At 43.8% G+C, this 16,570-nt stretch overlaps 1 protein-coding gene across 1 annotated transcript in view; it reads right to left on the minus strand.

The window, feature by feature from the left end:
- The window catches only part of hspg2 (heparan sulfate proteoglycan 2), a 100,419-nt gene that overhangs the window by 38,284 nt on the left and 45,565 nt on the right, over positions 1 to 16,570 (minus strand). The window contains exons 7-29 of the mRNA XM_073470087.1: positions 15,452 to 15,577; positions 15,110 to 15,304; positions 14,912 to 15,031; positions 13,550 to 13,681; positions 12,996 to 13,140; positions 12,182 to 12,339; positions 11,958 to 12,098; positions 11,691 to 11,854; positions 11,421 to 11,600; positions 11,107 to 11,303; positions 10,685 to 10,832; positions 9,664 to 9,791; positions 9,333 to 9,419; positions 8,360 to 8,418; positions 8,005 to 8,066; positions 7,700 to 7,840; positions 7,314 to 7,487; positions 6,871 to 7,047; positions 6,663 to 6,781; positions 6,437 to 6,548; positions 5,409 to 5,522; positions 5,081 to 5,208; positions 4,793 to 4,879 (exon numbers count right to left, since the gene is read on the minus strand). Of these exons, the coding sequence (XP_073326188.1) occupies positions 4,793 to 4,879; positions 5,081 to 5,208; positions 5,409 to 5,522; positions 6,437 to 6,548; positions 6,663 to 6,781; positions 6,871 to 7,047; positions 7,314 to 7,487; positions 7,700 to 7,840; positions 8,005 to 8,066; positions 8,360 to 8,418; positions 9,333 to 9,419; positions 9,664 to 9,791; positions 10,685 to 10,832; positions 11,107 to 11,303; positions 11,421 to 11,600; positions 11,691 to 11,854; positions 11,958 to 12,098; positions 12,182 to 12,339; positions 12,996 to 13,140; positions 13,550 to 13,681; positions 14,912 to 15,031; positions 15,110 to 15,304; positions 15,452 to 15,577 (3,094 nt within the window). The remainder of the gene's footprint in view (positions 1 to 4,792; positions 4,880 to 5,080; positions 5,209 to 5,408; positions 5,523 to 6,436; positions 6,549 to 6,662; positions 6,782 to 6,870; positions 7,048 to 7,313; positions 7,488 to 7,699; positions 7,841 to 8,004; positions 8,067 to 8,359; positions 8,419 to 9,332; positions 9,420 to 9,663; positions 9,792 to 10,684; positions 10,833 to 11,106; positions 11,304 to 11,420; positions 11,601 to 11,690; positions 11,855 to 11,957; positions 12,099 to 12,181; positions 12,340 to 12,995; positions 13,141 to 13,549; positions 13,682 to 14,911; positions 15,032 to 15,109; positions 15,305 to 15,451; positions 15,578 to 16,570) is intronic.

Genomic DNA, 16,570 nt, shown 5'->3' on the forward strand with positions numbered 1-16,570 from the left:
ATACAAACACTAAGCACTAGTCTTACACTTGCACTAAACATCAGACACCCAGCTTTTACATTGAATACAAACAGTTTTCCCAGACAAACACTGGAGATGGATGAAGCATAGCCGCCACTAAAACACTCAACATGTCTCAGATGTTGATTCCATCTCTCATTCGAGCGTGATACAGCTGAAACCTAGGAACACCTTTGCTCAGGAACAGATACGAGATAGAGTTTCACCACAAAATAAAAGTTTCCGAACTTGAGAAAAAAGCAGATATGAAGATAAAGATAAAAAGAAGATGCTAAGCTTCTAAAGAGGAGAGTTTTTTTCTGACATTGTGACACAGCAAAGCAATACGCCGTCAACCCAAGCAAACAACGCCACTGCCACCAGAGCAAAGGCCAATCCAACCACAGATTCGTGCAGGCTGACCTGAGGGCAGCTGCTGTCAGTCTTACCTCACCTGTCCTCTGGCAGGTCCGCAGGTCAACAGCCAACAAGAGGACTTCCATGCTACAAACTTGATTTGGAAAATCCTATTCATACTAACTCGTTTCTAAAGTGTGGTTAATTCAGTCCTTCCGGTTAGTGTTGATTTGGAATAAACATCAAAATAGATATGGTCATGTGAAAATACTAAGAGTTCATGACTAAAGGCTTTGAAGAAAGGACATACAGCTCATGATAAGCACAGCATGACAAACAATAGGGTCCCACATCACATTCAAACTAAACTCAACAATCTCACAAGCAAAAAATGAAATACAGTAGATATGACCTTGAAAACTTGGTCTATGCATTCCCAACATTTCTATAAATGCTTATAATGATATGACAGTTGTTCAGTGACCAAACCATGCCGACTGCTGGCCAGATGAAACTGACTAGTGACATTCATGGTCATCTAATTGTTTTCAGGTGCATCTTTTCATCTAGTACCAATACGTACCAAAATATCAACAGCTTAATAGGTAATTTTATGTAGCATTTGCAGTGAAATGTCAGGTTTCACAGAGGATAATCCTCTCCACCTACCATGATCTTTCTGGTTGCATAACACTCATGATTTAAACATTTCTACAATGGTGAACCCATGACCTTTTGTCTACAGCCAACATCAGTCCTTAATGTCAAGATTTCCCCAAGATACATAACCAGACTGGGATAATACTGAAGCACATTCACACTCCTCAGAGGCTCAATCCATCAGGAAGAGCATACAGCAATGCTAGCAGTGATGCTGTTCTTTGGGGTGCAGTTGCGCTTTGGACTAAATGCTAATGTATGACCGTGGCTACTGTATCAGTTTAGCAGGCTAAATATATGTACATTAAATTTGCTAATTCGCACTAAAAACAAAGTTCAGCAAAGGGAGATAGGACTGTCATTAGTTTACAAGTAATTAAAATTCTGACCCACTGGAGTTGCTCAGTCAAAAGTCAGGGAGTTTAAATCCTCTGGGGACCATAAATGTCTGTAACAAATTTCATGGCAATCCATCAGTCTCAACTAAAGTGGTTGTGGACAGAATGACATTTATGTAATAAGATAAGAACATTGTTTTATCTTTAAACCTTTTCATATTGATGCATATAATTACTTTTTATGGCCACCAGCGGGATGTTAGACTTTTAGTCTTGTCTGTAATATGTACGGGCTCTTCATCTTTGAAAATGTAGCATTTTAACTAACCTTTAATGACAATATAAAACAAACTAAAACCTTAAAATGTAGATCATGTTAGGGCTCTTTGATTCAAAACATTCAGCACAGAAATCAAGCACTGCTAATGACACGAAATGTTGTCCTCAAATGACAGGGTGACATGGAGGATTAAGGCTTTTCTAGGACACCAGCACATATTTAAAACACCATTACAAATGTGAACGCAGCAAGCAAGAATGAGCATGAAATGCTGGGGGGATGACACTTGTAACACTTGAGGTAGTCCGGCCGGAACACAATGGACAAATGTATAAACACAAGAGGTACTAATGCTAAGCTGTCTCTTCATAGCAGGATTTTGTGCAATAGTTTTGATTTATAATAAAAATACAGGTTGGAAGCCATTAGTATTAAAATCATAATACCACATCAGGATGGCATTAAACATCTGGATAGTCCCTCTAAAAATAACACAATGTCAAATAATCAGTCCCTTCATAATGTTCCATTGCAGTAACAGACATAAATATCAGGATCAGAGCCTTGGCATATAAAAAAATATTAAAATAATAATGAAACAAAACATATTTTCCCTAGTAATCGGGGATAATTTTGATAGGAATGGCCAGCCTTCCCAAGACAACATGAAGAGAGCCGTCTTGACTCTTTTTCTGCTTTGCAGACTTGTGATCTCTTTTTAAGAGCTGCAGTAGGTCCAACACACCAGAACGAGAGCTTGTCTTCTTTCTCTGATGCGGTTTTTTAGTAACTTTCTTTGCTGTGGTAGCCTTGGTTTTAGGGGGAGTTGATTTCCTTTTTACCGTTGTGTTGGACTTCTTCTTCGGAGCTGTAGCCTTGGTTTTAATAGGAGTCGTTTTCCTTTTTACTGTTGTGTTAGGCTTCTTGGCAGTAGTAGTCTTGGTGGGTTTTGTGGTTGTGTCTGTGGTCTTTGAGGAATTCTTTGTTTTATGAAGGTTGCGCTCTATCTTTTTCTCATTTTGGTTAGAGTTAGCCTTGTGTGGCTTTGACGATTTCTTTGAATCCCCTTCTGAAGACTCTCCGGCCTCTTGAACTTTTGTTGAAACTGGTGCATCTGATCTAAACGCCTTGTTACGTCCATTGTTTTTGACAGGTGATGAAGAATCCTTCTTCTTGGCCTGGTCGGCCTTTGCAGGGTCCGATTTGTGAGATGGTGGCTCCAGTTGAAATTTAGTAATTGTTGCTTCCTTTTTGGCTTGGTTTGGTTTCTTGTTGCTTGGCTGTGAAACATGTTTGGCTGCCACAGTGGACCTCCTACCTCCTGGCCTTTTTGTTTCAGGCTTCGCCGTAGCTCGAGACTTAGATTTGGAAGTAGTCCTAGTTTTATTCACGGTGGTCTTCAACTTGGTTGCTGTACTTGTTGAGACTTGTCTTTTGGATGATCTAGTGACTGACTGACTCTTTGTAGTGTTTTTTGCTGATGTAGTGGTGGCTGCTGATTTGAGTTTCCCCCCTCTCCGAGGAGCAGAGGTGGGTTTCTTTGCAGGGAGGCCTGGGGTAGGTATGCTTTTGGGCACTGTGGCTCTACTTGTCATTGGTGTTTCAGTTGATATAGTTCTAATTGGGGGCTGAGGTGTTGAGTAAGATGGGCGTTCGAGGACTGTCGCAAGTGAAGGCAGTGCCCTCTTTTCTTGGAGTGAACGGGAAGAGTGTTTACTACGTTTCATCTTGTTCATCTCCTGAGCCAGGGCAGTGAAGCCATCGATCAGGATCTCCAACCGTCCCTCCAGTCTGCTCAGGCGGGCATCCATGTCTGTGTAGCTCTTCTCCAGATCGTTAACCTTCTTGTTCTTCTCCCCAGCCGACTGGATAGCGATAAGCTCCTTCAGCTGAGAGCTGAGATGATTCTGCTGGTCCTCCATGCTGTGAATGCTCTCCTTCATATCAAGCGTGTTTCTTTCTAGCATGCTCAGACGCTGGTTGAAGGTGTTCAAGTGGAGCCGGAGCAGGTGCTGGAAGGCGGAGTGTCTGCTCTCTGGGCTGGGTGTGAAGCGTGGTGGGTGTCTGGTTACTGATCTGTTGGGGGTGATGGAGACAATGCCCACCACAGCTGCTGTCGTGGCACGGGTGGTGCGATGGTGAGCTGGCGTGGACAGCAAAACCCTAGTAGGGATGATGATCGTTCCTTCGGTGGTCGGCCACTGGTAGTCATCATCATCATCATCATCTCCACTGCCATACTCTGCTATCTGTTTCTCCCAGCTGAAATTGAATACTGCATCAGCTCCACATCCAACGGGCAGGAGGCCGTCTATCGGCTTCTCCAGGAACAGGTCCCCACAACTGTCTGCAGATGGCTTCTCTTCTCTTAATGTCAAAACAGCAGAATCAGGCAAGATGAACAATCAATTATTTGTACGTTGCGTCTTACACCCAAGTCACCTTGTCATCTTTGCCCTCGGAGCGGCAAAGATTGATCAGACAGGAGTCCTCATAAATGCCACTTCTACATTTATGTCATAGAGACCCAGAAAATACATTCGGTCTGTGCACAGACAGAGATCACCTTAACATTTCGCTACCAGCAAAGCGCAAAGCAGAAGCAGAAAGCGTCCTATGAGAAGGCTTTTGTGGGCAAAGGACAGAAGAAAGCATAAGATCTACAGCCATCTAAAGGTTTCCTCAAGACATACAGCACTGTTTTGTCTCATTTGGAAAATTTCCAACAACATTAAAAATCTGGGTGATGACATTCTCAGTACCACCGAAAAATACATAACTCTACCACAGCAGAAATGACCTGACATTTTGCAAATCAATAAATCCAAGAAAAAACAAAATCCACCAGCAGATCTGCAAAAACAAGGCAGACTACTAAACCACAGGCACATCAGAATGGGTGGCACCAGTTTGCATCTCCCATCCCTCGACTGACACCAATCAATCACAACTGGTGGGAAAAACAAGAGAGATGCGAACCACAGACATGCTTATAACCCTCTCCTGTGAATGAAACCATTTGGTGCGACTGCCAGCCCCTGCTAACCTCGCCGCCCGGTCTGCCCAGTAACCCCAAACACTGAGCAGTGTCCACAGGACCGTGAGAGGAAGACGGAAGAAAAGCAGAAAGATAAGGAAGGTGGGGAGTTGGGCGTACCTTTCACAGCGTCGGCCAGTGTATCCAGGGGGACAGTTGTCACAGGTCGGCTGGCCATCAGACTCCAGATAGCAGGTGGAGGAGAATCTGTGCCGACAGAGGGCCACGCACATTATGACGATGCTTGTTTTGGCCAGTTATTAATGTGATTAAAGTAGTTTATCAGCTCCTGCAACTGCACACAGTTTACTTTGCCTAATTTACCATTAAATAGAATAGTTAAGAGTAATTTACACTGACTGAATCAAACTGACACGAACTGAAAAGACTTTTAAGACATGAACTCACTGGTTGCTGGAAGCCGTTCCAGGGCAGGGGCAGGGTTGGCAGGCATGAAACCCGCCCGTTACAGGGTTTCCATAGTAACCAGTCTGACAGCGCTCACACCTCGGCCCGGCGGTGTAATGGAGACATGCCTTTTGGTCAGGACACACAAATAAAAAAGGGTGAGATCGGCGGAACAGTTGAATAAACAGTATTCTACAATGACTGTGTGTTTCCACATGTTGAGATTTGCCAAGAAACCATTAGTGCATTCCACTTCAGAGATCAAGCAGGTTCAACGTTGGCAGAGAGTTGAGAGAGAAGAAGAAGAGCAGCGTTAAAAAAAACCTACCAGACACCTGCCGGACTCGGGGTCACAGCTGCTGGCGTGACCGTTACAGTCGCACCTCTCACAAGTGCCCAGGTAGAGGCCAGAGCTGGACCGAGTGTAACCTTCATCACACTCCTGCAAAGACATGGAAAAACACCTCAGGTGAGAGACAAGTGATGACACAGAGAGATAAGTCTTTGTTCCACTGCAGCAGGGAGACAGACTGCAATTATGATCAAGGACTGTAATGGAAAAAAGACAGAGACTTTACTGTGAACAAGCTCAGGCAGATCTGTGCCTTTTTTTGTTATTCAAACTAAAACTAAATTTATCAAACTAATACAGAGCATGAATGCTCATTATTGACCTTGGAAATAGTACTTTGCAAAGAAATGCTCAGATGTCATGGAGATGGCTGAACTGTGCTCCTTTGATACTTGGTACTAGATCGCGTGATAACAAATAAACCATCTCCAAGACAACTGAGCAGACTCAATCAGCTCATACAGACCATGAGATGCAGATGAAAACTTCAAAAATGTTGGTAAGTGGACCTTAAGTTGGGATGGTCTTTTCTTAAATTAAAGGCTAAAAATATGAGATTTTGAACATAAATATAGCAGCAAAAAAAACTACTTGCTATGTTAGGTTATGGTGGAGTAATGGTATCCTTAACAGGAAATAATGTCACACTCTGTGTGTTGGGATCTAAGCTTCTCTGTTCTTTGTTTTCCGTCTGGCCACGTGCGAATGTTAGTGAATGCGAGTCCCTCTCTTTCTGTTATTAACATGGTGGTCTTGTAAAAACTTTATCAAATTACAGCTACACTACAGTAGCTCACTAAAACATGTTTCATTAAACATTTGAGAAATAGGTTACGCAGTAACAGAATCTTGATTAATACTTGATCAGCACTGCCTCATTTTACAGTTTGATCAAAGTTTCATGAGCTTTTGTTTTGGTCTGAGGTGCTGTTGCTCTAGCGCAATATCTAGTGGGTCGTATATTTCACCTTTGAACTTTACTTCTCTGAAATCGCCATGTGTACCTGACAAGAAGGTCCTCTGTATCCCTGAGGGCAGGAGCACTCTTCCACCTCCAGAGCACGTTCATTACCGGTGGGCTGAGGAACGGCAATGTCCATCTTGATGTCTGAGATACTATTAAACACAAAAAAACACGCAATTAACAACACACCAGTGAAATGGGTGTCTTGGATCTATTAAATGGTATATGAATGAGCTGTACAGTGACAGAGGAAACTCCCGCTATACCTGCTTTCAGCCATTTTGTCTGCGTAGGTGGCCCTGATCATGAAGACGGTAACATCAGCCAGAGCCATCAGCAGGTGCTCACGAGTGCACGGCTGCCCATCAGCACGACGCCATGAAGACTATGAGCCAGAGAGATGGAGAATAGAGAAAATTAAGTCAAGCTCAGATTTAACTGAATGAGACTCCCCCTATGAAAAATGAAACACACCTCTCTGAAGGTCACAGTGATGGTTTGTGGGGATCGTGCGAGAGGCTTGGATGAGTAGTGTTCCAGGAAGATGCCGTTGCCCTGGAGAACCACATCTGGCTTACCGTCGATAACATTTGAGCGCTGAAGCGGCTCAAAGCGCACTGTGTAGCGGAGCTCTCCGCCATAGGCCGTCACCTGGTAGCAAGAAGAGGAAAGGAGTGAATAGTGGAAAGGTATTTCAGCCCATATGATACTGTGGGGGAAGTCACAAGACACCCATGTTGACTGTGAGTTCAAAGGAGGCTCTCTGTGTGGATAAGTGCAGCCTTTTCACTTGACAACATGTTGAGGCATGACTGAGTGGGACAGAGAGGGCAGAGAAATCTAGCTCGACTAACACTTCACAGATTATTTTCCTCTCCTCCCCTTTAGTCTGCTCTCTACTTTGTTTTCCCTCTCACCTTATCTCCTCTGAAGCCCTCAGGCAGGACCCAGTAGTAGACGTCGATGGGGACGCTGGTGAAGGAGCGGTACACAACTTCAGAGGAGCCCCTCTGGGAGATGCCTTCAGAGATAGTTTTAGTGTTGGCACTGTTAGAGAGGGAGAAGAGCTGCCCGTTCACCCCTCCTAGCACCTGAGAGACACACAAACGATTGTCTGAATGAGATGCGAGCTGAGATTCAAGTGTGGTCCCACCCAAGGAACAATCACTGTTTGCACACTGCTTCTCACCGTTCAGCATCTGAAAGGATCCGCTGATACAGCAAGGCTGCACAAACACTGAGTCAAACCTTGATACCAAAAATATTCACCCCTCCTTTTACCATTAGTAGCTTGGCAACCTGCCTGATCTCTATTCCAAGTGGAGCTGGCGCACTGCTTGGTGACGCCCATACAGAAACAGCGGAGACAGCCCTCGGGGTTGGCCTCTGATAGGTGGAAGAACCCGGCCTTACACTCGTCACACAGGGCGCCTGCCACGTTGTTCTGCACACACACACACAGAAACAAACACATGCACATATGTAACCCATCTGCCTGTCAAGCTCTTTCTCTTTCTTTCAAAACAGACACGTCAGCCTCATGAACCACAAATGAACAGATCACACTAAATGTTTATTATATAATCCTCATATTTCATTCATATATACCTTGCAGCTGCATGGTCTGCTGCTGGAGCTGATAACTCCTCTGTTATCACACTTGGAGTTTTCTGCAGGGAGAGAAAGAGAAGATGACATATGGGGGCAAAGGAAAGTGCACCTGGGAGTGTTCCAGCCATCCTGCATACCTGTGCCATGACTACATACTACAGGCTACTACTGTAGCACCAGGGGGAAAAAACCTATGGTAATCGTTACACAGGGTTAAGACCTCGGTGTAGACATATCGCTGGATGACTGAAGAGTACAACAGGCAAAACAATCCAGGTGCAGCTTCTGTCGATTTCATGCCTTGAAATGAGAATTTCAAAAATGTCGGTGCATTTGTTGAAGGTGTACTCACGGCTAGGAACACATTTTCCATTAGGGAGGAGGGGGTTGCCCTGGTAACCAGCTGCACACCTGAAATAAAACAACAATATAAGAAACATGTTGGTTTGACAATAAAGCTGTATGTAGCTTAAGTTCCTACCCTACTTTTTTATAAATGAAATTACTGCTAGAGGAGCAACTAACAATTATGTTTATTATCCATTAATCTGCTGATTGTTTTCGATTAATCGTTGAGTCTATAAAGTGTAAAAAAAAAATGTGAAAATGCCCTCCCAGAGCCCAAAGTGATGTCTTCAAACCGCTATTTCTGTCCAGTCAAATTGTCCAAAACCAAAAGAATCTTTATAAACGATTTAAAAATAAACTGCAGATGCTTAGATTATGAAGCTAAAAACAGCAAATATTGGGACAATTTTGCTTGAAAAATGTTGTCCTGTATAGACAGACCTATCTCCATAGTTCTCTGTCTATGCTGGAGAAAGGTCTGGCTTCACCAAAAACCATTCTGCTATAGGGGGAACAAAATCACTCTGGCTTGTTTGTATTTCTTTAAACCGATCATAATCTACTACACCCAGGATGCAGCGAGAGTGTCCGGCAAAATAATGTCAGGGGGAGACTTGTTCTACACGTGGGGAGGGGAGCCCTGGCAATAAAATGGATGAATCCCTACAAAGAAAAAGGTAAAAGCTGCTAGCTTGTTGGCATTTGTACCGTAAGCACACAGGTTAGTGCATGAAATAGCCGCCCAATGGCAGGCCTATACCAGTCTACATCCTATGAAAAAATTTAAATGCATTACAAAAAGTTCCACCTCAAAAAACAATAAATGAAATGTTTAAAAGTAAAAACAAAGTCCATTTTATGTCATTTAGATGCTGCTTTATGGCTTTTTCTGTCTTATATTAAGCATGATAAATATATTCTGTAAGATTTTCAGTGCTGGCAGTGTGTAATTTAAAAGTCACAGTTGGTTTCCTCACTTTTCACAGCGTCTTCCTGTGTAGCCGGGCCTGCAAGCGTCACACGTTGGCTGTTGGTCGACATCCAGGAAGCAGGTGTCAGAAAACCTACAGTGCCCGATGAAAAAGCAATTAATTACTGATTAAAACAGCGGTTTAATGCCAAGTTAAACGAATAAACCAGTGCTCAAAGATCTGAATGAGCTCAGCTTTTGAGAAACAAAAAAAACGCCGAGCGAACCAGCTCATTCTGTTCCCACTGATGCCTTGTGTGTGGTATGTGGGTGTGTACGTGTCAGCCTATATCCATACAGTAGATGTGTGTGTGGTCTGCACGGGTCGGTGACCTTACCGTCGTGAGGTCTCATAGTACGGGCAGGGGCAGGGTTTGCAGTCATCGGGTCGCCCTCTGCTTGGGTCGCCAAAGTAGCCAGAGCGACACTTGTCACACTGAGGGCCCTCTGTGTTGTGCTGGCAGCTCTGTGGCGTGAAGAACACAATGTGATTCTTTAACGTGAAGGTCACTCAGAAAAGGACGAGCAATAGTTTGACATTTTGGGAAATACACTCATTCAGTTTCTTTTTCCATTAGACGAGATGAACAACACCACTTTTGTGTCTGTACAGCTGGGCGTTAATTAGCTTAGCTTAGCATAAAGACTGGAAGCGAGGGGAAACAGCTAGCCTTCAAAGGTAGCTTCCCCCCCACAGGTCTTGGGGAGTAGTACTTCATATTGTTGCTCCAGAGGAAGCTGCATGTAATCTCTTAAACTGCCTCCAGTGATGTTACTCAATGGGTTAGTTGCATTGTGGGTAATGTAGGCACCAGGTTCGATTTTTCATGTACATCATGAGTCCAACAGTGTTTCAGGAGTACGATGCTAGACCAGTGGACTGCATTCCAGAACCTGGTGCCTGCATTACCCACAATGCAACTGACTGGAGGAAATTTTATCAGATTACATGCAGCTTCTTCTGAAGCCACAATAGGCTTTATACTACTTTTTTCACATATGCTGTACCACTCCCAAAGACCTGTTAACATACTAAATCTGTAAAACTGGTGGAGCTACCCTTTAAAACAACAAGATGTGTTTTTGTTTTTTTTAGGTTTTTTTTTATCTTTGAGAGAGTCAGACTAGGACAATCGTGTGCTGGCTCTAGCTGCATAATTAGCACACACACCAAAACCACACTATTAATTATCTCAACTAACTCTTGGCAAGAAAGTAAATAAGAGTAATAATTTCCTGTTAGCAAAAACATCTGTTAAGATCAACGAGCTAAACTCTTCAATGTTTTACAATAAGGAAGTGATTATCTGCAAAGTGACTGACAGCTCATTCTTGCCAAAAAACAGAGCGAGCCATTACCAGACAGTGTCCGCTGATCGGATCACAGGCGCTGGCGTGTCCGTTACAGTTGCAACCAGCACAGGTGCCGAGGTAGGAACCGCCGGGGACGCGCTCGAAACCAGAGGAACACATCTCACAGGACAGGCCTGAATATCCAGGAGGACATCTGGGAATGATAAATGTGGGTGGCGTTGAGAAGGGTTTCGATCCAATACCACAAATTATGAACATTCGTAATGTTGTAAATAAAAACAGCTGAGTTAAGCCTAACTTAAGTTTTTTTTTTTTTTACATTCAAGATACTGTAGCGAGAGAGAAAGGAACTTCTCGCTCTTAAATATGCCCACACTAGACACGTCCCAACAGGCTGTTTGATTGGAGATTAATAACTGACAGCTCTAAAGAATCTTTCCATCTCTCACACTATTTTTTTTTCTTACCTGCACTCTTCAACAGTCTTAGCATGACCCATGGTGCTGAACTCCACAGTGGTGGTGTCCATGACGATGTCACTGATGGCCACGCTGACCATGTGGTTGTCGTAGATAGTGCGGATGTTGATGCTGTCCAGGTTGGCCAGCGTCATCATCATATCCTCCCGGCTCACTGGGAGACCGTTGGAGTGCTGCCAGTTATCCTAAAACAATTTAAAAAAAACAGGTTTACTGATGTGTGTACATCTACTTCAGATTTATTGATCATCTACAATATTTTGTATTTTTTCTGCATGTTTTTCTCTTAACCAAAGACCTACTTCTGTGAATTTGATCTCCTTCTGGTTGATCACTCGGGAAGGGGTGGCGCCTCCTCTGCGGTACACAAGCCTGCGTCCATTTCCAACCAGCATCACATCCGGCTTCTCCACAACCTCGGACAGACCGCGGGCCAACGTGTACCGCACCTTGTACTTCAGGGATCCTCCATAGGAGTCGATCTAAAAAAAAAAACAGATGACATGATTTTCATGTGTACATCTGATTCTAAGTTAAGTAAAATACATTTTGTAAATAATTCTATGCTTTACCTTGTTGCCCAGGAACTGGCGAGGCAAGGTCCAGAAGGAGTCGAGGTTGAGGAAACGGCGCGACAGGTCGACGAGCTGGAACTCTTCCATCTCAGGGTTAATGAGGAGCTGAGTGGAGGAGAGAGGAGGGATGCCCGGTCTGGAGGGGTAGGTGACGTTAACTCCTGGAAATAAGAATAACACATCGACTCAGCATGATTTATGCTCTACAGTGTATTAGCTCTGTCAGCTCTCTATCAGTTTCATGAGGATTTATTGTTTCAGTGCCTTTGAAATCTTCCTCGTCAGTGAATCGCAGGCTCATCTGGTTGCGGTAGCGACCGGTGCCCTTGCAGTTCTTGGTGATTCCAGCACAGAAGCAGGACACACAGCGGCCCTCTACACTGAAGTGACCATCAGGACAGTTGCCTGAGGACAGCAAGGAAAGACACTTCAATTTGTTGTCGTGTTCCTGATGTGAAAAAAAGACAGTAAAAGTGAGGTGTCATTACCTGGATTTGGGTTCGACGTGAGAGTTAGCACTCCGTCGGGGATACCAAACACCAGGCCTTTAGCATTGATGGCCTCACAGGTGTACGCCCCCTGATCCGCCTCCTTCACATCACGAATGGTCAGGGTGCCACGGCCATTCTCGCTGGTCATGGAAATCCTGCGAAGACAGAAATGCAACCCATATGATCACTTTAACAGTTTTCAACTCAGTGGAGAGTCTGTACCAGCTGTATGGGCTCTCACTTTAAAAAATCTGCAGAAAAGTGAGACACAGAAATCCATAAAATTCAACCGTGATTGCCTAACCGTGCACACAGCAGGCTACGCCCAGCATGAACATCCTGAAACAGCAACATTTGGTGTTGGAGAACACCGCAAATATCTGTCATTAAAATCACAGGTCTATTACGAGTCAGCATGGAAAGACTGATCTTTACAGGCCTGTCGGCAGTTATACTGTGGTCTCAAAGAACATTCGTGTTATGTCAGGTGAGGAAAGTGGAGAGAAGATAAATTGGAAACCATTTTCAAATCATCACGGTCTGTTGCTGATCAATTAAGCAGGACTGGCTCTAACCAGATGTAGATGTTTGTTGGCAGCAGCTTGCCCAAACAGTGCAACACGTGTTTTTTTTTCATAGTAGCAATAATAAAATAAAATTTTTTACATTCAGAGCAGTTTCAAACACATTAAAAATCATTTAGACAACATTTTTCATAAAACCCAATTAATCTGTAATGTTGTCAAAATGAGTTAGGTTAGTTTTAATTACAGTACAGTCAGCAAGGTGGAGGATGTCTCATCAAACCCACCTGCCACTGACAGGAATGTGTCCCCAGTTGAGTCTCCAGGTGATGATGGGTGTCGGCACTCCGACAGCTTGACAGGAGAACGTCACCGTCGCCCCCCGCGCCGCCTGAACGGCCTCTTCTGGCGGGCTTGTCACAGAGGGAGGGGCTGTGAAGTGTCAAGAGGATGAGAACTGTTTTAACCACACAATAAATGCACATGTACAAAAAAGGCTGGCGTGTGACTGGAATTTGACAATCCAGTGAAGCTCGTAAATGCCTGACAGTCAAAGGAAACATAATTCTCTGGCCATGGATGGACAATTCCCTTTCAGTTCTCAAGGAATAGAGGGTTCACAAAAAGCTCTGTGTCTCAGTCACACAACACGTGTGTGAAAACAGGCTGGTTCACAGCAAATTAGTCACACAGCACACAAAGGAACTCAGAGTGTGACCGCAGAGGATAGTCAAAGAAGCATGGAGAGAAAGTAAGAAAAAAAGAGTGAAATGTGTATGAGAAAGAGAGAGAAAGATTGTAGGAGCAGGGAGCTTTGGATGATTGTTGGTGCGAGACTTACTGCAGCCGTACTCGTCAGAGCGGTCAGGACAGTCCGGCTCTTCATCGCACTGATAACTTGCCGGGATGCAGGTGCGATCGCTCCGGCATTCAAACTGCTCAGGTGCACATCTGTCATCAGGACCCTTGGTGGCTGCAGAGATTTAACACAACTTTTAGTCACTTGTCAACAGTAGCATCAATTTAAGGTCGAGAATTGGATGAGAAGAAGTACCTGTATGCTAAATATGAAGCTACAGTCGGTAGTCAATTAGCTTAGCTTAGCATAAAGAGAAGAAGACGAGAGTCAAAAAGCTACCCTGGCTCTGTCCAAAGGTAACAAAATCCTCCTAACAGCACGTCTAAACCTGACGTGACAAATGTACTTATTGTAAGTCGCTTTGGACAAAAGCGTCTGCTAAATGCCCTAAATGTAATGTAAATGTAAACCTACTAATTATCAGATCATATGTTCTTTGACATATTATGGTTTTATTGGGGCTCTGTGCAGATACATTAAACTGGCAATAGCTTAATTATTATATAGATTTAACTTCTCATTCTGAATGTAATGGCTGGAGAAAAATGACACCATCCACAGATAGTTTGGTTCCCCAGCGCATCTGCCATTGTGCAACCAAAACAGGAAGAGTCATTGTAGCTGTCCCCAGGTAATGGGGGGAACAACCAAAATAACTGTGAAAAAAAAAAAAAAACCCTGCTGATGGAGGAGGCAAAGAAGGTGAAGAGGGAGAGCGATAGAAACCGAGGTAAAACAAATGTGAACAGATGGGCATTCACTTCAATGTGTTCCCCAGTTGATACGTTTCTCCTCTCACTGGGACTTGAGACAGTATAAAACCGCCTTTCTTTCATCTAGATCAGTGAGTTACAAAATCACAGGGATATGCTCAAAAGAGCAAGATGAAACGTTGCCTATGTCCGCTTTAAGTATTGAAAATATTTTTTTTATACTGTATTGATTCTTAAAGTGCTGTATCGATTTTTTAAGTTTACATGCAAAGTTTTGTGGTAGTGATTCATCTGGTGTTGTGTTTAAATCCTTGAATGCTAGCTAATGTCACCTGGCCGTAGCTTTACATTTATTGAACAGATATGAGAGTGGGACTAATCTTCTCATCTCGCTCTCTGCAATAAAGCAAAATAAGCAAATTTCCCAAACTGTTGACCTTTTCCTTCATGGGAGACCTTTAAAGCAACACCTGACCTGACTTTTACAGCGATTCTGAAGAAAGATAGTTAATTATTAAGTCTCATCCCCAGGCTGTCAAATACTGACACTTTGGGTTGTCGATGAGACTCAACAATCAGCTGTCATCATCCAGAAAGTTACAGATTAAAGAATTAAGTCAATGTGACTTACGGCAGTCTGTTTCATCTGAGTTGTCCTCACAGTCGTTGTCTCCGTCACAACGCCAAAGCTTGAGGGCACAGCGGCCATTTTTACACTTGAACTCGTTGGGTTCACAGGGAGATGGAGTACCTGTGAGGAGACAGGGGATAATTAGAGCATATGTTGTTATCTGAGAGCGTGCACATGGCACAAGTCTAAGTGTCTTACCGCATCTGAACTCGTCGCTTCCGTCTGAGCAGTCCCTCTCTCCGTCACAGATGTAGTCTCGTGGGATGCACTCTCCGCTCTGGCACGTGGCTTGATCGGCTCTGCAGGGTCCAGGTGGGCTGGGGGGCAGCGGGGGCTTCTTGATGGTGGTGGTTGTGGTGGGAGGTGTGGTGATCACTGCAGGACCTTTTATGTCTAAAACAAATCTCTGGTTAACCTTAGCAATTCATCTTAGTGCCTACTTAGAGCTGTTACAGTAAGGGTACATATCTCACATCCAGCCAGTCTTCCATGCTACAGCAGACCGTGTTACAACTTGCAGGCCAAGCTGAAGCCACTCACCACAATTGGTCTCATCACTCATGTCTCTGCAGTCTGGTCTGTTGTCACACAGGTATTCCATCAGGATACATGTCCCATCACCACACCTGTGCTCATCTGGCATGCAGGGTCTGATGCTTGGGGTTACTAAGAGAGATGCAGAGGGGAACAGGAGGGAGGGGAGCGGTGTTGAACGATCAAAGACATGCAAGCCAAGCCTACAGTACGGCCAACACACTACAACACACCGATTACTAGAGCCAGTGTAACACTTAGGCATGTTGGTAAGACTACCATACGTCAGGTGTGAACCCTAGGCTTAAACTAACAAAACCTGACAGACAGACAGACAGACAGACGCATAGACTACACTAGACAGACAGAAAAATTTAGACACAGTCTAAACTAGATGCACAGACTTGACAGACTAGATAAAACACAGACTAGACTAGACAGACTAGACTAGACTAGACTAGACAGACTAGATTAGACACAGACTAGACTAGACAGACTAGACTAGACACATAGACTAGGCAGACTAGACTAGACACATAGACTAGACAGACTAGATTAGACACAGACTAGACTAGACACAAAGACTAAACTTGACAGACTAGACACATAGATTAGACTAGACAGACTAGACTAGACAGACTAGATTAGACACAGACTAGACACATAGACTAGACAGACTAGACTAGACACAAAGACTAAACTTGACAGACTAGACTAGACACATAGATTAAACTAGACAATAAAGGATGGGTGGACAGACAGATAGATAGATAGAACCCATCATCTTGCGTAGTAACACAGAAAATATAGTTACCATAATCCTAACCTACCAGTTGCCATGCCTGTGTAAAGTGTCGTAAGCTGGTTGAGATTGCAGTGAACAGCAGCATTCCTAATCAAACTCATGCCATGCAAAAGTCCTTCTTATTCCCTGCACACTACTGAACTTCATGGACCGAACTCACAAGTCTATTTTACATCAGTTCCTCCATGCAAAACAATCTTTAGACCACATGACCTTTGCTTGTACGCGTCAAAGTGAAGGTCATCGTCAAATTTCAACATCATAAAGAAGGAAATGTTCAACTTCTTTCGAAAGACACTACAGTTCTCCTACAGTTTCTA

The sequence above is a fragment of the Pagrus major genome, chromosome 7 (assembly GCF_040436345.1).
Source record: "Pagrus major chromosome 7, Pma_NU_1.0".
NCBI classification, from domain to species: Eukaryota; Metazoa; Chordata; class Actinopteri; order Spariformes; family Sparidae; genus Pagrus; species Pagrus major.